Source organism: Quercus robur, chromosome 4, assembly GCF_932294415.1.
Source record: "Quercus robur chromosome 4, dhQueRobu3.1, whole genome shotgun sequence".
In the NCBI taxonomy this organism is placed as follows: Eukaryota; Viridiplantae; Streptophyta; class Magnoliopsida; order Fagales; family Fagaceae; genus Quercus; species Quercus robur.
This window is the reverse complement of record NC_065537.1, coordinates 55433842-55452337: the sequence shown is the minus strand read 5'-3', so window position 1 is coordinate 55452337 and position 18496 is coordinate 55433842. Positions and strand designations below refer to the sequence as shown.

At 33.6% G+C, this 18496-nt stretch overlaps 2 protein-coding genes across 3 annotated transcripts; both read right to left on the bottom strand.

Moving 5' to 3' along the window:
- Nucleotides 1-2525: 2525 nt before the first annotated feature.
- LOC126723016 (replication protein A 70 kDa DNA-binding subunit B-like) lies at nucleotides 2526-14093 on the bottom strand. Of its 2 annotated transcripts, XM_050426195.1 has the most exons (8): nucleotides 14008-14093; nucleotides 12379-12434; nucleotides 5738-5885; nucleotides 5367-5640; nucleotides 5151-5247; nucleotides 4256-4534; nucleotides 2967-3099; nucleotides 2526-2864 (listed from the first exon to the last, which is right to left on the bottom strand). In XM_050426195.1, exons 3-6 carry the CDS (start codon nucleotides 5882-5884, stop codon nucleotides 4372-4374), a joined length of 681 nt encoding a protein of 226 aa, XP_050282152.1. In that variant the 5' UTR covers nucleotide 5885; nucleotides 12379-12434; nucleotides 14008-14093; the 3' UTR covers nucleotides 2526-2864; nucleotides 2967-3099; nucleotides 4256-4371. The 2 variants fall into 2 exon arrangements, with proteins under 2 accessions (XP_050282152.1, XP_050282153.1); XM_050426196.1 differs by lacking the exons at nucleotides 12379-12434; nucleotides 14008-14093 and adding an exon at nucleotides 9319-10689.
- LOC126722199 (uncharacterized) lies at nucleotides 7038-10333 on the bottom strand. Its single transcript, XM_050425345.1, has 4 exons — nucleotides 10310-10333; nucleotides 9510-10266; nucleotides 8960-9318; nucleotides 7038-8846 (listed from the first exon to the last, which is right to left on the bottom strand). The coding sequence occupies exons 1-4, from the start codon at nucleotides 10331-10333 to the stop codon at nucleotides 7038-7040; spliced, it is 2949 nt and encodes a 982-aa protein (XP_050281302.1).
- Nucleotides 14094-18496: the final 4403 nt, after the last annotated feature.

Genomic DNA, 18496 nt, shown 5'->3' with positions numbered 1-18496 from the left:
CTTCAAATATATACATGTGGATAATATCATAAGTATATATGATTTACATACTTCAAATATATACATGCGCTTTGAAAAGCACCATATGATAAGTATATATGATGTGCAAAAAGAAACCCAAAATGTTGATTTCTAATAATAGGCACATAATGGAGTAACAAAAATGAGGTAATGATTTGATGATTTCATTTAGTCATATGAAAAGACAAAGTGATACATTATATATGAATAATGTATCTATTTGTCTTTTGTATGTGCCTATTTTTTTTTTTTTTACATCGTTCCAAAATATAAGATGTCTTGCATTACATAGTTCTTTTTGAACTTCATTTTCATGGATTTTCTTGAGGTGGATCATGAATGGCAACGATGTTGAACTTATAGCGCGGTTCTGCAGGGGTGTCCAACTTTATTGCTTTCACTTGGATGAGAAAGTTCTTATCAGTGGAGAGCTTGACAAAGCTTTCAATATTTTTGATTCCATCCTATAACCAAATAAGTACACTTAATTAAACTAAAATAAGAATTTGATTAACAAGAACAATAGAAAAACAATATTCTATCATTTAGAAACTAAGACAACTAGTCGCTAATCCGTGCGATGCACGGGATAGTTAAATAAAATTTATACACATTCACTTTTATTGGTACAATCATTTGAAAATAATTCCAACTAATACCCAAATGTAAGAGACACATTGACTTACTATTTAAAATAGCCTTCTGAAGAATTTACACATATTGTGCAACTGAGCCTTAATTTCTCATCAACAATAAAAACATGGAAATTCAAAACATGGAAAGAAAATAAAAATTACAACAATTAATTCCATTATCTTTCATGCTATACTTTGTAATTGTACGGAATTAAGTCAACTCAATTTAAGTAGTTGTAATAAAATTGGTTTCTACTATTCTCTATTCTATAGAGATATGAACATATTGGATTTCTCAAACAATTACCGGTATTGCAATAAAATGATTTATTATTGAAAATAAGAAACAAAGAAAATCTGTCTATAACTTAAGAAACACAATATAATAAAATTAAAAAGATAAAATTTTCGGAGGACAAAATATTATAGATAATTTTAGAAACAGATTATACACTTAAAAGGGTTAGTAATTTATAGCACTTACCCCCCACTATTAGTATACAGATACCAAGTGCGGTCGTCGTAACCCTTTGAAAGAACCTTCCCCAATTGGACCCTATCAAAAAAAAAAAAAAAAAAAACACCCAATTAACAAAATTGATCCAAAAGGGTCTAAAAAGCACACAAAATCAATTCAAAAAACAAAAATATGAGACAAAGTAATTACTTTCCGCTGCCAATGAAATCGTCTTTTGTATTGCTGTTCCAAACTACAACACTTATCTCTCTAAGACCTTCAATTAACGAAAACAAAAACTTTTCTTGGAATACCGGAGTATTATGAACATCTATACACACACACCAAAAAAACAAAATCAGCATAACTCACTATAACTCTATAGAAGCCTCAAAAATATAAAGAGAAATTAAAGGGGTTGAATTTGATATTTACGTTTGGAGAGAGAGAGTTTGCAGAAACTGTGGCTTTATATTTCTTAACTTGAGAGAGGGGTAAGGTTGCTAGGGTTTTGAGGGTAAGGTTGCTAGGGTTTTGAGGTGTTATAATGTTTTTATTTTTATTTTTTATTTTTTAAATATTATACTGACGTGGAAAATTGTGGTGCTAGCAGAGGCTTCGGTTTTATATATATATTTAGATTAAATGTCTAAAATTAGGGATTTTTTTAAAAAAATAACCACTATAAAAGCCAAACTATTTTATTAGTTAGCTAAGGTTTGGAACTCAAGTATTAGAGACTTGAGTTCTCTCCATCGCAAATCACAGAATGCAGGAAGAAAATGTAGGAAGAAATGACAGAATATAGCAACCAGAAAATGCAGCAACACGCAGGAGGAAATCACAGTACATAGCAACCAGAAAATGCAGCAACACTCAGGAAGAAATCACATAATGCAGCAAGCAGAAAATGTGCAGCAAGCAGAAAATGCAGCAATCCAAAAACCAGAAAATGCAGCAACCTAGAAAAGAAAATCAATACAGAGCAACGCAGAAACCCAGAACAGCACAGAACAGTTACCCATAAAACACAAGCAAACCAAGCAGAAAAGAAAAAAAAAACCCAGAACATCAACCCAAAAAACACTAACAGCTCCAGAAAATGCAAACCCACTGCCTATCATACATAAATCATATGTATAGATAATTTTAATAGATTTAAACAATAGAATTTGTATGGATTACATTTATTATTCTTATAAAGAGCCAAAAGGTCAAATCATATGTCAAAAATATGAAGTTTTTAATATTTTGTTATAAAAAGTAAAAAATTTAGCTTTTAAATTTTCTGTCATGTTTGTATGTTAGAGTGAATAAACTATTTATTTAAAGATTAGTTATGATTGTTTGTTACCTCTGTAGTCTCCTTCATCAGCTTAATTGCTGAGCATGATAAAAAATTTTCAGCCTCATCTCCAAATAGAGTTGCCATTAAATGTCCAGTTGTATCATCCAACTTAACTTCCAGTCGGCATCTAGAAGTTGGACAACAAAATTAATAATCAATTGTATACAAATATAAATTTAAGATTAACTGATTTTTTTTATCCATATCATTAGTGTTACAAACGGGGTTTTTAGTAGTGTACATACCGTGGATTTGCAACAGCCTTTTCCTTGCAATATAAGCATGAAAATTGTTCATTATAGTCTACACCAGTGGCTTTGTGACACTTATTGCAAGCCATGTACCAAAAATGTTGGTCTAACTTTGTAATGGATATTGTTGCATTTATCCAAAAGTTGGATCGCTACATCAATTGATTGTTACACATTTCCATTATTAGTTGATAGTTTTTATTTTTTTAATCTAGATGAAAGAAACTATAATAAGAGGTAGAAATAGATATCACCGTTTGAACCAAAGTTGCTATTAAAGCAATCTCGGTAGTATTTTCTATTGTTGGTGCCAGGGAGCTTGATGAAGCTGTGAGATAATGCTTTTCAGTGATTATCTCATTTAGCTGCTTTTCCTTTTCAGTAGCCCTATGAAAAATAAAAATACATATATTGCAAGGATTATAACAGTAAATGAATAATATTGTTCCAATGACTAAAATGTTTTAAATTCTGATGTTAATTTCCATTGCATTCTATATAGAGGAAAAAGTTGTAATCAAATGAACTGCGACATAAGAGGCAACATTTATGAAGATAAGACTGTGAGGTTGCAACAAATCAAATGTTGATGCTACAAGCAAATCACATTGCTCTGGCAATTGAAAATTGAACAAGCAAAAATAAATGATTCAAAGTTTCTTGATTCTCTATTTCTATAAAAGACAAGCTGAAGATATACTTTGTCTTTTGTGTAGTGAATAGGGCATTTTGAACCAGTTTCAACAAGACCGCTAATGGTGAAATTAAGAAGGTAGTTAAATTTATGAATTAGATTACAAACAGCATAATCAAAACTTATTTTTTATAATAATATATACATTAACATTGGTCATTTGAGTTTAAGCCAAAAAAATAAATAATTTTGTAACTCCATTTAATTACTATTAATGTTCCCATTAAATTTCTAAGGTATAGCCAATTATGCACCTTGTTTATAAGGCGTAACAAGTGAAAGCACATCAATATTATCACAAATTGTATTGGAAATTCAACAAGTAGCTAATCTATATTATACACATCAAGAATTAAACTTTCTAGAAATCTACAAAGCAAAAGAATAAATAAATAATCATACAACTAATAAGTAATACAAAGCATAAAAATTATACACTTGTCAAAATTGTATTTATTAAAAAAAAATGAAAATATAAATCAGAATTGAACAATTTGACTTCATTACCTCTGAAAACTCCAAAAAATTCACAATAACAATAGAGGTAAAGATATAATATTTTTATAATGATTAATATTTTTATATAGAAGGATGATTTTCAATTAGTTGGAGATTTTTAAGAGTGTAATATACACAAGGTGTTTGGTTGTGTATAGAGGTAAAAAAATAAAAAGGGAAAAAAGGAATCTATTTGTTGTAGTAGATTGTTGATGCACATCAATCCTAAAGTTTACTAAAGACTGATGCATTTATAAATTGAATTGAAGTCATATTGCTCAATGTTTTAAAAAGTGGATATTAATCACTTATATGAAGTAATAAAGAATTTAAAAGAGATGCATAATGTACCAGGTTTGTAATGCAGTTGCTTCAGGAATGCGTGGATCAATGATGAAGAAACTTGATGATCTTGTTGAGAGAGACAAACCTATGATAGATAAAAATGTTAGGGTAATAAGCAACTACTAAGCCAATATTTTGTTCTTTTTTGAAAAGAGTTTACCATTGTGGGAAACAACTTTTAATCTGATTGCCATAATAACAGGTCTGGTAGTGATAATCTGTGCAATGGCAGCTGATTCATTGGTAACAAATTGATCCCACATTGTCAGAATTATTGGTTTCAGCCTGTAATGTATAAATAGTGAGACAAAATATTTGAATTGATATAATATGAACATTATAATGTATTTCAAATATATAATTTTTTTAATAGATAGATAGTGAGAGAAGAGGAGGCAAGTTTTGAATCATAGATAGGATCAATACAAAATATATTATTACCATTGAGCTATCACTTAAATTCTTATAGTTTAAATTCATACATTTGCTTTAAAAGGTACATTATAAAGCTAAGTATATATGCTGTGAAAAAAGCTCTCATCTTTGAATCATGAATTGCTAAACAAACTGTGATAGCAGAACATTTCGTCAAACGCTTGGTGGACACATACACAAGAAGTATCTTTCAAACTTGATTGGAGGTATATATATATATATATATATATATATATATATATTATAAATTCCTCAACCAAAGGTATATTAAAACCCTTAAAATAAATTTAAAGCTCTTGAATGCATTTTATTTTGTTATTATGTGAAAGAACAGTTTAAAAGTGTTGGTTTATACATGACTTTTTATTAATAGTAGTAGTAGCTGATTTAGATTGGCTAGGTATAAAGAATTGAATCATAAAGAAATCCATTGTGAGAAAAGATAGAAGAAATTATTAAATCTTACAATTGGTCAATTAGAATGACTTCCTGGATTGTTGATGAGCCATTTCTAGTTTGTAGTTGTCGAGCTGGGCACACATCAATTGCAACAGCAATAACATCTGAAATAAATAAATGTCATATTATTGTTGGTTAATATTAAACTAAAGAAAAGGTATGAGAATTAATCTTGCAATTAATTTTTTTGATAAGTAAATTAAGTTAACATTCCAATTCTTACCGACAAGTGCAGAGTAATCCATATGTTTATGAAGCTCGACAAAAGGAACAAAGCTAAAGGAAGGTGCAGAAAGTGATGAATCATCATTTGATATCTCTTCAATTAACGTAGTTGCATTGATCGTCCATTGATAAACATTATCAACAATTCGATGCTCTGGTTTGATTGGTTTGACGATTGCATTATGGATGTAGTATGTCCTTATTATGTGTAGCAAATGGTCAAACATGTCAATCTCACGTTGATTGAAGATAACAACTTGTACTTTGTTTCCCTATATAAGTAGAATTGTTAGATGTGAGAGGGTGAAAATCAACATCTATCTTATAAGCACTATTATATAAAATTTAAAAAATAGATTGTTAATTTACCTGGCTATCAGCCAATATGAGCCTCATATATTTGGTTGGGCTTTGCATTGATGTACGTGTCATTGTCTTTTCAGCAACAACAACCTTCACTTTCCAATTTCTAGTTTTTGGATTAATGTCTTTAATAGAGTTATATAGTTTGCGCATCCTATTGAATTAACAATGGAAATAAGAAAAATAATCATTAGCTATAGTTAATAGTACAATATTTAATAAGAATGATTTGGATGTTGATAAAAATGATAAGTACCAAGCAAAAACATATAAGGAAATGCAAATGTAATAAAAGCAAATTAAGGAGAGAGAGAGAGAGAGAGAGAGAGAAGCTAAGCTAATTACTTGGTTTATTTGAAATAGCTTTCAAATATAAAAATCAATTTACCAGCGCTAATAATTCTCTATAGACAATGTTCTTTGTGCAAGTGTCATTAGAATCATCAATAGAAATTGGTCGAATAAGAACTTTAACAGAATTTGCAGTTTTTGCTCTAGATAATGCTACATAGAGTTGTCCATGAGAGAAAACTGGTTGAGGTAAATATATTCCCACATAATCTAGCGTTTGTCCTTGGGCTTTATTTATTGTCATAGCAAAACTTAGTCTAATGGGAAATTGGGTTCTTTTGAATGGAAATGGTTGCTTTTCATTTTGGAGAGGCAAAAATGGAATCCTTGGAAGAAAAACTCTTTTACCACGATAATGACCTACAGCAATTTCTGCATCAATTACATTTGGTTTAAATTGACGACAAATCAATCGTGTTCCATTGCATAATCCTTGAGAGGGATCAATGTTTCTAAGCAATATGACAGGGCAATTTGGTTTAAGCATTAATTCATGTGGAGGGAGTCCATTTAGTGTTAAACTATTTAAGAAGTCTTCTTGTAGACCTTGTTCAGTTCTATCTATGGTCTCATCAAAGCTATAATATCGGGTAACCTCACCCGGAAACTTTTTTATAAGCAAGTTATTTATCTCATCAACACAATCATTTTTAGGTGTTAAAATAGCTCTATTAATCATAAGATGTAAATTTCTTGGATAATCATTTATATTTTAAAATATAGCATCTATCAAAGCAGTTAAAGAAGTCATGTCATCTATGTATGGTATAATCATGGTAGTTGGGAGATTTATTGTATCATCAGTAACTATTTGTTCTGTTCCATTTTCTACTCGTAACAAGTAATCTGAAAAGGCAGGATCTAATTGTGCTCTCATGTTTTCAGTTAATTTGATCTTTTCTAATGTAGGCCATAAATATGACTTGACTAAGTTAGCATCAATTGTTTCTTGTCTTTATGCTTTTGGAACAACAGGTAAGACCTGGTAGAAGTCACCTCCAAATACAACTACTTTGCTGCCAAATGGTAACTCAGATTCATTTATATCTTGCAGCATCTTATCTAGAGCTTCTATTGTTTGTCTTCTTGACATTGGTGCTTCATCCCATATAATTAACTTTGAAACTTGTAAAAGTTTGGCTAGTCCACTTTGCTTGCTAACACAACAAGTTATATTGTTCTCAACCTCGAGAGGAATCTTAAATCGTGAATGTGCTGTTCGACCCCCATGTAGTATGGAAGTAGCCACTCCTGATGATGCAGTTGCAAGAGCCACAAGGTGTTTTGATCTTATTGTGGCAAGAAGAGCTCTATAAAGAAAAGTCTTTCCTGTTCCACCAGGTCCATCAATGAAAAATGCCCCAAGTGTATTTGAGAAAACCTTTTGTAGTATTCTTTCATATGCATATTTCTGTTTTGCATTTAGTGATTCAGCTGCAAGTAGATCTTCTGAAATTGTTATGTTTAGTTCATCATGAATCTCCCTTGATCCCACTTGATCTTCATCAAAAGTAACCTTAAAATCAACCAAGTTATAACTATTTATATCTTTTCCCATTGATTCAAGTGTGGAAGCAATACTTTGCAAGACTTTTGTTCTAACATTGAGTACAACACCATTGAGTTGTCTAAAGTCCTCAGACATCACTTGTTCAAACTTGTTCCATAATAATTTAGGGTTGCTTGGATTACAATAGACTAATATTGTAGCAAATAAGCGCCTCAAACTATATGGCATTTGATACATAGATGCTTCTTCCAAGCACTTGTCTAAACTATTGTCAGCTTCTAGCAGTCCAGATAGCAAAGCAGCTTCACGAAATGTTGAAGCTACGACACCACCAATAGTTTTTAAGTCTTCAAATGATGTTGGTCCTCTCACATGATTCAACAACAATCGCAAATAATATCTTTCACCTTCAACAGGATTTGTTGCAACAATTCTTCCAATCACATTTTTCTTTTTTCTTGGAGTCCATATTTTATCTCGTTGATTCCATACAAACTGCTCAGGATATTCTTTATATAATAGCATACGTGCATTTTCATCTATCTTATTTCTACAAAAAAATTCAGTCAGCATTGATCTTGAAGAAGAATCATCTCTTAGAACACGACTAAGATCATCATATTTTCTAAAACTAACAGAGTGTTGATCTTCAAGATGTAATTGTAAAGTATAGACTGAGGGATACATCTCATTTAATTCGAAACCATAAATTCTCCACATTGCTTCAGGGGGAGTTATCCAACGTGCTAATTGAAATCTTTCAATTTCATCTATATCTTGTGAATTATCTTCTGGAGTAACATGGAAAGCAACACGACCATGCCCCTTATATATGTATTTGTATAGATATTTAACTGCTTTGATTGTTGAACATATCTCTACATTTATATGGCAATCAAATTTTGCAAGCAGGTAAGCATTATATGGTACAACCCAACGGTTATCTAAATCTTTTCCCCTGATCTTAATGCTTGCACCATCATCCCGGCGTCTATATTTGGGGAATGAATCATTGCCTACAGTAGTTTGCTCACAAAAATCTCTCGGATAATGGTTCTTGCATCGACCAGTTTTTTTCATACATATGTTCTTCGGATTAAGAGCACCACAAGGACCGTGCATCATGTGCTTCACAACAGCTGAATATAGGTGTGGGTTTTTATCTTTGTTTGGAAGTTCTGCTGATACAATATCATCAAATGTTTCAGGTGCAATAATTTTCCAATCTTTCTTTAATATGATTAAGAAATGCGCCTGTGGAAGTCCTCTTTTTTGATTCTCAATTACATATACATATGCAGCAATGATTCCAAATACTTGTTTCTTAAATAATTCAATTTTCAGCTCCTTAATTTTGCTCTAAAGACTCGGGCAATCAAATCAGGTCGATTTTGTGCTTCTTCTCCTAATCGTAATTCTTGTTTAATTTCTAGCCAATTTGGGTTGCATGTCATAGTGAGAAAGAAATCCAGTTTTCCAAAGCGCTGCACCAATGCCATTGCATCCATGTACCTCTTTCGCATATCCCTTGGTCCACCTATGAATGAAGCTGGCAAAATTATTCTACGTCCAACTTTAGAACCACGCGTTTCACCCATATGAATGCTATCAATAATGCCTTGATAGGCCTCAGCTCGAATCTCATCTTGCTTGTTTCGAAAACAATCTAATCTAGCTGTTTCAATTTTGATATACATGTCAACAACATATTGTTGAAAGAGCCAACCTGAATGCAATAAGATTGATCTTATAAAAACTCTTATTTGTAATTTATAGCAATAATATTCACGGCATGAGACCACGCCTCTTTTCTTCTTCTTCTCTAGTACTGAAAATATAGTGGCATAATGTTAGAAGCTAAATAATCCTATATGTTACGTTATAAGCAACAACACTAATATTTAAGATAATGTTTACTTTTCATTTCCTTGTTAATTAGTTCTGTGGCAGAGCTTGATTCACATGGATTAATTAGTACTTCAACTTTAGAAGGCAAATATTTCTTTCCCTTTTCAACTCTTTGTATTCCTTGATGCCAACCAGTATCTCCATAGGGGAATAACAAAGGATATTGTAAAGGGTCATAACAACCAAAGTAGTATTGTACCCTATGACTACTCCCAGAATGACTATAAACAATAATGTCCCGACTACTATAGTCTCTTGAACTATAATCTTCGACCCATATTGCAGCTACTTGTGAAGCTGAAGGAGTATTATAGACACGTTGGTCTAATGCAGCATCTGATATTATATGAATACGGAGATCTTTCAAAGTTGGTATATTCTTAAGAGAATGAAAGAATGCACAATATGGATTTACTTTTAATATATCTATTATTTGGGTCAAAATGGATGGGTTTAGTCGATCTGAATTATATAGCCTGTTTTGTACTTCATGTTCAGTATCATAGAAATACAATTGCAAGTATGAAGGATGATCATCTAATGGCAGTAAGTCATTTATATAATGGTACACTTGGCCTTGAACCCTAAATCTGTGTATGCCCTTGTTTCTTTTACAAAAATTTTGGTCATATTTGACACCAAAGGATGTGCATGCAAATGTGTTATTGTAGGTACGAATATATTTGAGAAACTCTATTGATTCTTCTGAATTAGAAGTGAACAGGCTATAGAGATCATCAGGAACACCATTGGAGACCAAGCAAATCTATCCATCAGAACAGCAAAATCCTTTAGGCTCATGATTGAACCTTTTTGCTTGACAATGCATACATGCTGATACGGGTAACAAAGTATCTGCTTGGAACGGTATACTTTGCAAGACAGATCTAAGATTTTTGCAACTTCAAATTTTTTTTACTGCAGAAAAAGAAGATAGATACCAAGAGTAACAAGAACCTATTAATTCAAGTTTAGCTGTAAACTAATAGAAATCTAAAATCTTTAGAAGGACAAGTATTTAAAACGTATAGCCTAGTAGGGGTAGTATTTTTTATCTATGAGGTACCGTACCTGTGTAGCTTTGCACTAATTTTGTTGGAATCAAACTGGTTACTCCAGTAGAGCATGATCCTATTTTGAATGACATTTTATTATTCAAAACTTTAATGCAAATCTTATAGAAATATAGAAGATTTAAACTATTTGACTAACACTTACCAACTTCAAAGATGCTGTACTCACTAATTTGCTTCTTTCCTCTATCAGATAGATTTAGGATCTGTTTGGATAGAACTTATTTTGTTGAAACTGAAAACTGAAAACTGAAAACACTGTAGCAAAATAATTTTTAAATGTGTGAATAGTATTATGGAACCCATTTTTAATGAAAAAATTGTTGAAAAGTGAAGTTTGTGGGTTCGTGAACAGTAAATGGGACCTACTGGTGTGCATTCCACGGCTTATTTTGTTGTAAACAGTACATGAGTTGATGAAAAATGTACAGTGAATAGGTTGAAAAGTCAAAAACAACGGCAGGGAAAAAAAAAAAAAAGACAAAAACGCAAACGCAGAATAAGTTGAATCCAAACTCTGCCTTAGCATCATGTGGTAGTGTCGGTTTTCTAAAAGTTCAAATCAGGGGAATAGTTGGTATTTCAGGATATTAAGATGCCATATCTGTGGCTAGAATAATATTTTTAGTAGTCAATTCTTACCTATATTTGTTCGAGAATCTTCATTGATCAGTATACCATGATTGCTAACCGGGACAAACTTTCTACATCTATCACTTTCAACAGCACATATTTTAGATTTTTTCTTAAGCATTTGTTCATTTCTATCATCAACTGTTGCAATACATTGCTTTCTTTTCATCCTAGATCCCCCTTTATTGATATCTTCTTCTACTAAAATGTGCATTCTAGGAGCATCAACTTCTCTAGAAGTTTCCGTACTTGCAATTGAGTTGATCTAAGCATTCTTAATAGCTTCTTTTGGAAGAGCTATTCTTTGTGCATATGCTTCCCTTCTTATCTTGCAAATTTCTCTTTTCCTTTCCTCAGATAATGCACTACACGAATACCAATGCTCTGCTCTCTTTTGTTGTCCTCTAACACCTTTATTCATATTAAGTAATAGCAAATTAACACCACATGTCTAGATCAGATGAAAAGTGTACTGTTTTACATATATAAACTTACATTGGTTGTTTGTGATTGCCTCTTTTGCAAGAGCTTTCTTTTGTGCATATGCTTCTCTCCTTTTCTTGCATAAATCTTTTTTTTTGTTCATTAGATAGTGTACCGTACCAATATTTTTTTTCTCTTAGGACCTTTTGTAATACCTTTATATTTATAAAAGGTGACAAAAAATTAGCGCCATGTTTAAAATTCAACCTAAAAGACTATTGTTTTCATATACTTAAACTTACCTCTTTTTTTTGAAGTAGTAACTAAGGGATCTGTTGGATTTATAATGATTGTATCATTATTGTTATAGTTTATCACTTCATCAGATGTCGATTTGCTTTTCCTTTTTTGGCTAGAACGATAGGAATTCCTCTTAATTGAGGTATCATCTAAATCTTCACTCTCCATGTAATTCTAGGCTACCATATTTTGATTAAAAGAAAAAACGTGGAAATTAAGAGAGCAATAAATGATAACAAAGTTGGGAAGAAACAATAACAGTGAAATCAACTACAAAGATAAAACAAATATCCACAAATTTTGAGTTAGAAAAGAAAAAAGCAATATACAAAAAGGGGTAAATAAGATATAATAGTAAACGATAAACAATAGAATCATTATACATTCCAAAGATAAAGTTCACAAATTGAGAACAATTTCATGTAATTTGAAGCGTTAATTGAACTTACTTGTTGCTTTGGAGATCAAGTACTATCACAATCTAGAGAGTAAAATACCAGATGAACTGCAACACAAGAAGCAACATTTATGAAGATAACACCATGAACTTATAAATAAAATATAAATTAAAATTAAAAAAAAAAAAAAAAAAAAAAACACACACACACACACACACAAACAAAAGATAAACAAAACATAACAACCAAAAAAATGCATCATCTAAAAATTGATTATATTTTTTCATAAAAGGCTTGCATCATTTTTTAGATTAATTTCAGCAACAAGCATTCCTTTACATGTATAAGCCTACCATATGCTATATTCGACCATCTCTTTAGGTAATATAGATTATCTTTCAAACATAGCTTTGTTTCTAGAAAACCAAATAATCAAAATAAAGCAAAGAATAAGACACTTTTCATCAAAACTATAGAGAAGTAATTATTAAAATCATGTTCAAAATAATTGGTAATCGCTAAAAAGTTATTGAGGTTGCAACAAATCAAACCTTGCTACTACAAGCAAACCATATTGCTTTGGCAATTGAAAATTGAACAAGCAAAACAAATGATTCAAAGTTTCTTGATTCTTTATCTCTATAAAACACAAGCTGAAGATATACTTTATCTTTTGTGTAGTGAGTATAACATTTTGAACCAGTTTCAACAAGACCGCTAATGGTGATATTGAGAAGATAGTCAAATTTCATAAATTAGATTGCAAACGGCATAATCAGAACTTATTTTCTATATTGCTAAATACATTAACATTGGCCATTTGAGCTTAAGCCAAAAAAATAAATAATCTTGTAACTCCATACAATTACTATTAACGTTCCCATTAAATTTCTAAGGTATAGCCAATTATGTACCTTGTTTACAAGGCATAGCAAGTGAAAGCATAGCAATATTATCACAAATTGTATTGAAAATTCGATAGGTAGCTAATCTATATTATACACATCTAGAATTAAACTTTCTACAAATCCATAAAGGAAAAAAAAATAATAATAAATATAAATCAGAATTGAACAATTTAACTTTATTACTCTGAAAACTCCAAAAAATTCACAAGAACAACAAGAAAAAAAAAATTCCACCATTTACAAACTAAAACAATCAAACCTCTAAAATTAGCCATACAAAGCGCAAATGAGAGACTTATTTTGTAATTTATGCTTAAAAGTTTCTATTGTGTCATAGGTTGTTTTCTTGATATATTAAATCATTATTCTTCATATACACTGCCTATTTCACAAAGAATGCTATTGGTTTGGCATTTAAAAAAAAAATTATGAATCAAAACACTTGCAATCAAGACAAACCAAGAGATACACATACAGTCAAAGTTTGGCCAATTTAAGTTATAACAAAGACTAATCTCACACACTACACAATTAACACCAAGAATACAATAACAGTTGTAGAAAGTTGTTTATAGAACTTCCACACAATAGAAAACTATCACATACAAATCATATGTATAGACAATTTTCATAGACTTAAACAATGGAATTTGTATGGATTACTCATTAACAACTACCAAAAATTAATAATTTCTAAGAACTATTGAGCAAAATAATAACATGATGAGTTTATGACTTTTATAATTGAGCAAAACATGTATATTTCTCTTACATATTTCACAAATGAGCAAGATTTCCTAATTCAGCAGGTTGAGCTCCAATTACACTAAGATCCTTTAGCTAACTGTCATACCAGATAAAAAAAAAAAAAATATATATATATATATATATATATGAAACAATAATATAAAATATTTGTTTACAAAAAAAATTATCACCAAATTGAGAATAAAATTAAACGGAAGAAAGATATAAAATACCAAAGGTCACTAATTTTTTAATATTGTTAAAAAATGAATTAATATGTTGTAGGCTACAGATTAATAGAAGAAGAGGAAAACAAAGTATGATGAATATATACTATTGGTAAATCCAATTTGTTAGTGGCACTAAATAAGGTTTTGTGAGGATATTCATGTTTCTGATAAGAGTATTAACCCCTTAAGAAATTTTCTGATCACAATATTATGGAGGTGTAGGTAGAAATTCTGTAGGATTCATGTGACAATTCCCAAAACTTTTCCAGGTATGTCAAAAGTAGAAGTGTTCAGCAAGTTTGCCTTTGTTGAAGGCCTGGCTACCTTGAATTAGCCATAGATTTTTCTGTCCTACTGCTTCTTTCTGTGCTTTTTATGCTTCTTTTGTTGTTTTCTTTTTCAATATGGGTGGCTCTCTCTTTTTCTTCGTTGAGTCAAAATCTTTTGAATTCTCTGTTGAAGAAGGGGGTTCTTTTTTCTTATTGCGTATCTTTGAGAGAAGCAGAGATTCTCTCCGATCAGTGTTCTTGGGCAAAGAGAGTGCTAAGAGATTGTTATCTTTAATGGAGAATTTTATTTACTCTGAATCCCCTGGTCACTTTGCTCGTACTGTTAGAGAGGGAGAGACGGTGTTTATTCTTCAATCAGGCTCCAATGCTCATGGTTCTTTTCTTATGATTTCTGAACTTGTACATGGTAGTCAGAAAGGTTTCTTGGTAATCCCGGAAGGAAGAATGGGCAATGGTTGGAGAGGTTTTGTTGGGCATTTGAAGAAGGTTTTAGCTCCGGGGGATAGTGCTATTAATCTGCCCATTAAACTCCTTCCTGGGTCTGAACTTCAAGCCTCCAAATCCTTTGCAGCAGCGGTGGTTCATGGCCGTCGAAGTGAACCCAAAGCTCACAGGTTGGCAGAGGTGGAGCTTCCTCAGACCCAGGATTCTCTCGACAAAGTAAATCCTGGGCATTTAATGTTGGACTCTCGAAATCCTAACTTAGCAATTCTGGGTTCTCAGACTCAGGATTCTCGCGAGAGCTTCCTTGGGAAGGAGAAAAATTTGATCAGGACGAAGCTCCCTCCTGTCTCCTCTGATGGGACTGAAGGTGAGGTGCAATTAGACATTTATTTTAGATTGTTTCGTGGGCCTCTTGGTACGTGGGAGATCAGTTGCTCCAATGTCACTGAGGTGACTCTCCACTTAGCCATTCCTCTAACCCAAAACCCACTGATCCCTTTAAGCCCAATCTCCCTACAGTTGGCCGAAACTCAAAAGCCTCAAACCCAAAGCCCATCTCAAGCCCAAAGCCAAAACCCTCTGATCCCTTTAAGCCCAAACCTCCTACTGTTGGCCGAAACTCAGAAGCCTCTAAACCTAAGCCTATCTCAAGCCCAAAGCCAAAGCCCATCTCAAACCCAAAGCCCATCTCAAACCCTAAGCCTAAGCCTTTCTCAAACACAAAGCCCACTCCTAATTCTAAACCCAAAGCCCTTCCAGCCCCTAACCCATTACCCAAAATTAAACCCTCCCATATTTTGAAGCCCAAACCCCACCGGACCTCTTTGACTCATTTCCAATCTCTTCCCACTCTCCCTTTCTCTCCGTCACCTTCATTCACGAGTAGCATGATGTCCGACGCGGTGCTGCCTCTGACCCACATGGATCCGACAGGCACCGACAAGCTTCTCTCTGTCCTGGACAACTCCAACGCCTCCGTCTCTGAGTCTATGGCCTCCGATGGTTCTTTAAATGATTCCTGGTGCTCCGATGATGATGTGGATTTGCATCGCAACATCCAACAGATCATTCAGCAGCACTCAGATGATGTCATCAGGAAATGGGGAAATTCCGACCAGTGGGTTCTCGAATTTCGAGATGGGAAGAGGGTGGCAGTTCCGATTCATATTTCTTTGCCTCCGGGAGATGACTTTGTCGGAGTGGACAACTCAAACCATTTAGCGATAGTTCCGGCGAAGGATTCGGAATCTAAGGAGCTTTATTCTGAGTCGGAAAAAGGGATTGATGTTATTGTGGAGGATTGGTCTTTAGATTTTTCTTCCGAGAATGCCTCTCAATTCACTGATTCTTCGCCTCCCCTCAATGTCGATCCTCTGGCTTTCTCTTTACCTTTGGCTGCCACGGATGTTTCTGATCAGCCAGCAACTCTGGTAGTAGAGAATTTGCTGGGTAAAGGCAGTTACTCGGAATGGTTTCAGGATAAATTCTGTGGCTTTGATGATTTTCTTGGGACTTCCCTTAAAGGATTAGAAGAGCCAGCAACCAAATTCTTGTTAGCTGTTGAAACTGAGATACAGCAGAGGGACTTTAAGGATAAAACTGTCAAAGCCGAGAAGAGCTCAGGGAGGAAAGGAATAAGAGAATTAAGGGGCTTATTCAGCTCTGTCAATTATGGTTCCGCGTCTTCAAGACGCTCTAGTGTTGGTAAGGACAGGGCTCTCTTTGTTTCCCAATGAATCTGAAGATTATATCCTGGAATGTTAGAGGTTTGAATGACAAAGATAAACAGCTTAAGATTCGCAATTTTTTACGCTCTTGGAGGGCTGATATTGTTTGTTTGCAAGAGACAAAACTGGAATGGGTTACTAGAGGCCTAGTTAGAAGCATTTGGAGTTGTCCCTTCATTGATTGGTTATATTTAGGCTCTCAGGGTGCTTCGGGTGGTATCCTTCTCATGTGGGATAGAAGGGTGGTGGAAAAGTTAGAGGAAGCAGTGGGGAATTTTTCGATTTCGTGTAGGTTCAAAAATGTCTTTGATCATTTTGAGTGGGCCTTCTCTGGCATCTATTGTCCAAACTTAAACAGGAATCGGCATCTTATGTGGGAAGAGCTGGCTGGCTTGATTAGTTGGTGGAATTTGCCTTGGTGTTTGGGAGGTGATTTTAATGTTATCCGCTTTCCTTCGGAGAGATTAGGGGCAGGAAGATTCTCTCGCTGCATGTATGACTTCTCGGATTTTATTGCTCTTCATGGGCTTATGGATATTCCTTTAGAGGGAGGTCTCTTCTCTTGGTCTAATTCCACCTCAGCCTCTAGAATTGATCGGTTTCTCTTCTCTCCGACTCTAGTAGATCACTTCACTCACTTCTCCCAAAAAAGGCTTCCTAGAGTGTTATCCGATCACTTCCCTATTCTTTTGGAGAGTGGGAGTCATCGAAGAGGGCGAATTCCTTTTCGTTTTGAGAATATGTGGTTGAAGGCGGAAGGGTTCTTAGATAAGGTGAAGTCCTGGTGGGAGAATTACCATTTTCAAGGGACCCCTAGTTTCATTCTTGCCAAGAAGTTGATTGCTCTAAAATCGGACCTAAAGAAGTGGAATGAGTCCGATTTCGGCAATATCACAGCAAAGAAGCAGCTGCTTTGGAGTAAGTTGAATGCTTTAAATGTCAAAGAGGACTTTCAACCCTTATCTGAAGAGGAAAAATTGGATCAAGCTTCCTTTCGCGTCGATCTTGAGAAGGCTGCCTTGCTTGAGGAGATTAGTTGGAGGCAAAAGTCCAAAATGTTATTTTTAAAGGAGGGCGACTCTAATACGAAATTTTTTCATAGAATGGCTAATTCTAATAGAAGAAATAATTGTATTGAAACCCTTATGATTGATGGGGCTGTGACTACCAACCAGGATAGGATTGTTGACCATGTTGAACAATTCTTTATAAACCTATACTCTGAGCAGCAAGTGCAGCACCCTTTTCCGGATGTATTGGATTTCCCATGTATTTCTGGGGACAATGCGGATTGGTTAGAAAAACCTTTCAAGGAATCTGAGGTTTTAGAAGTCATCAAGGAGTTTAATGGGGATAAATCTCCTGGGCCTGACGGTTTTTCGATGGCTTTCTTTCAAGCTTGCTGGGGGATTCTCAAAACAGACATCATGGCGGTGTTCCATCACTTCCATGTCACTGGCCAGTTTGAAAAAAGCTTGAATGCAACCTTCATTGCTCTCATTCCAAAAAAAGCCGCAGCTGTGGAAATAAAAGACTTTCGGCCTATTAGCCTTGTTGGGGGAGTTTATAAAATTCTTGCTAAAGTTTTGGCTTCTCGTCTTCGCTTGGTTTTAGGCGAGATCATCTCTGCTCCTCAGAATGCCTTTATTCTTAATAGGCAAATTCTCGACTCTGTTCTTATTGCTAATGAGTGTCTTGATAGTAGACTGAAGTCTGGTCAAACAGGGTTGTTATGTAAACTGGACATTGAGAAAGCATTCGATCATGTGAACTGGAGCTTTCTTACTCTCTTGCTTGAGCGTTGTGGTTTTCCTGATAAGTGG

Bases quoted from the DNA above. Each gene is read 5' to 3' on its own strand.
- LOC126722199 (XM_050425345.1), bottom strand. From the start codon at position 10,333: ATGTATGCATTGTCAAGCAAAAAG. The intron at 9,319-9,509 runs GTAAACATTATC...TATTGCATTCAG, and splicing joins AATTAACAAGGAAATGAAAA to GTTGGCTCTTTCAACAATAT. The intron at 8,847-8,959 runs GTCTTTAGAGCA...GGACTTCCACAG, and splicing joins GACCTGATTTGATTGCCCGA to GCGCATTTCTTAATCATATT.
- LOC126723016 (XM_050426195.1), bottom strand. From the start codon at position 5,884: ATGCGCAAACTATATAACTCTATTAAAGACATTAATCCAAAAACTAGA. The intron at 5,641-5,737 runs GTAAATTAACAA...CTACTTATATAG, and splicing joins TCATATTGGCTGATAGCCAG to GGAAACAAAGTACAAGTTGT. The intron at 4,535-5,150 runs GTAAGATTTAAT...TATACATTACAG, and splicing joins GTCATTCTAATTGACCAATT to GCTGAAACCAATAATTCTGA.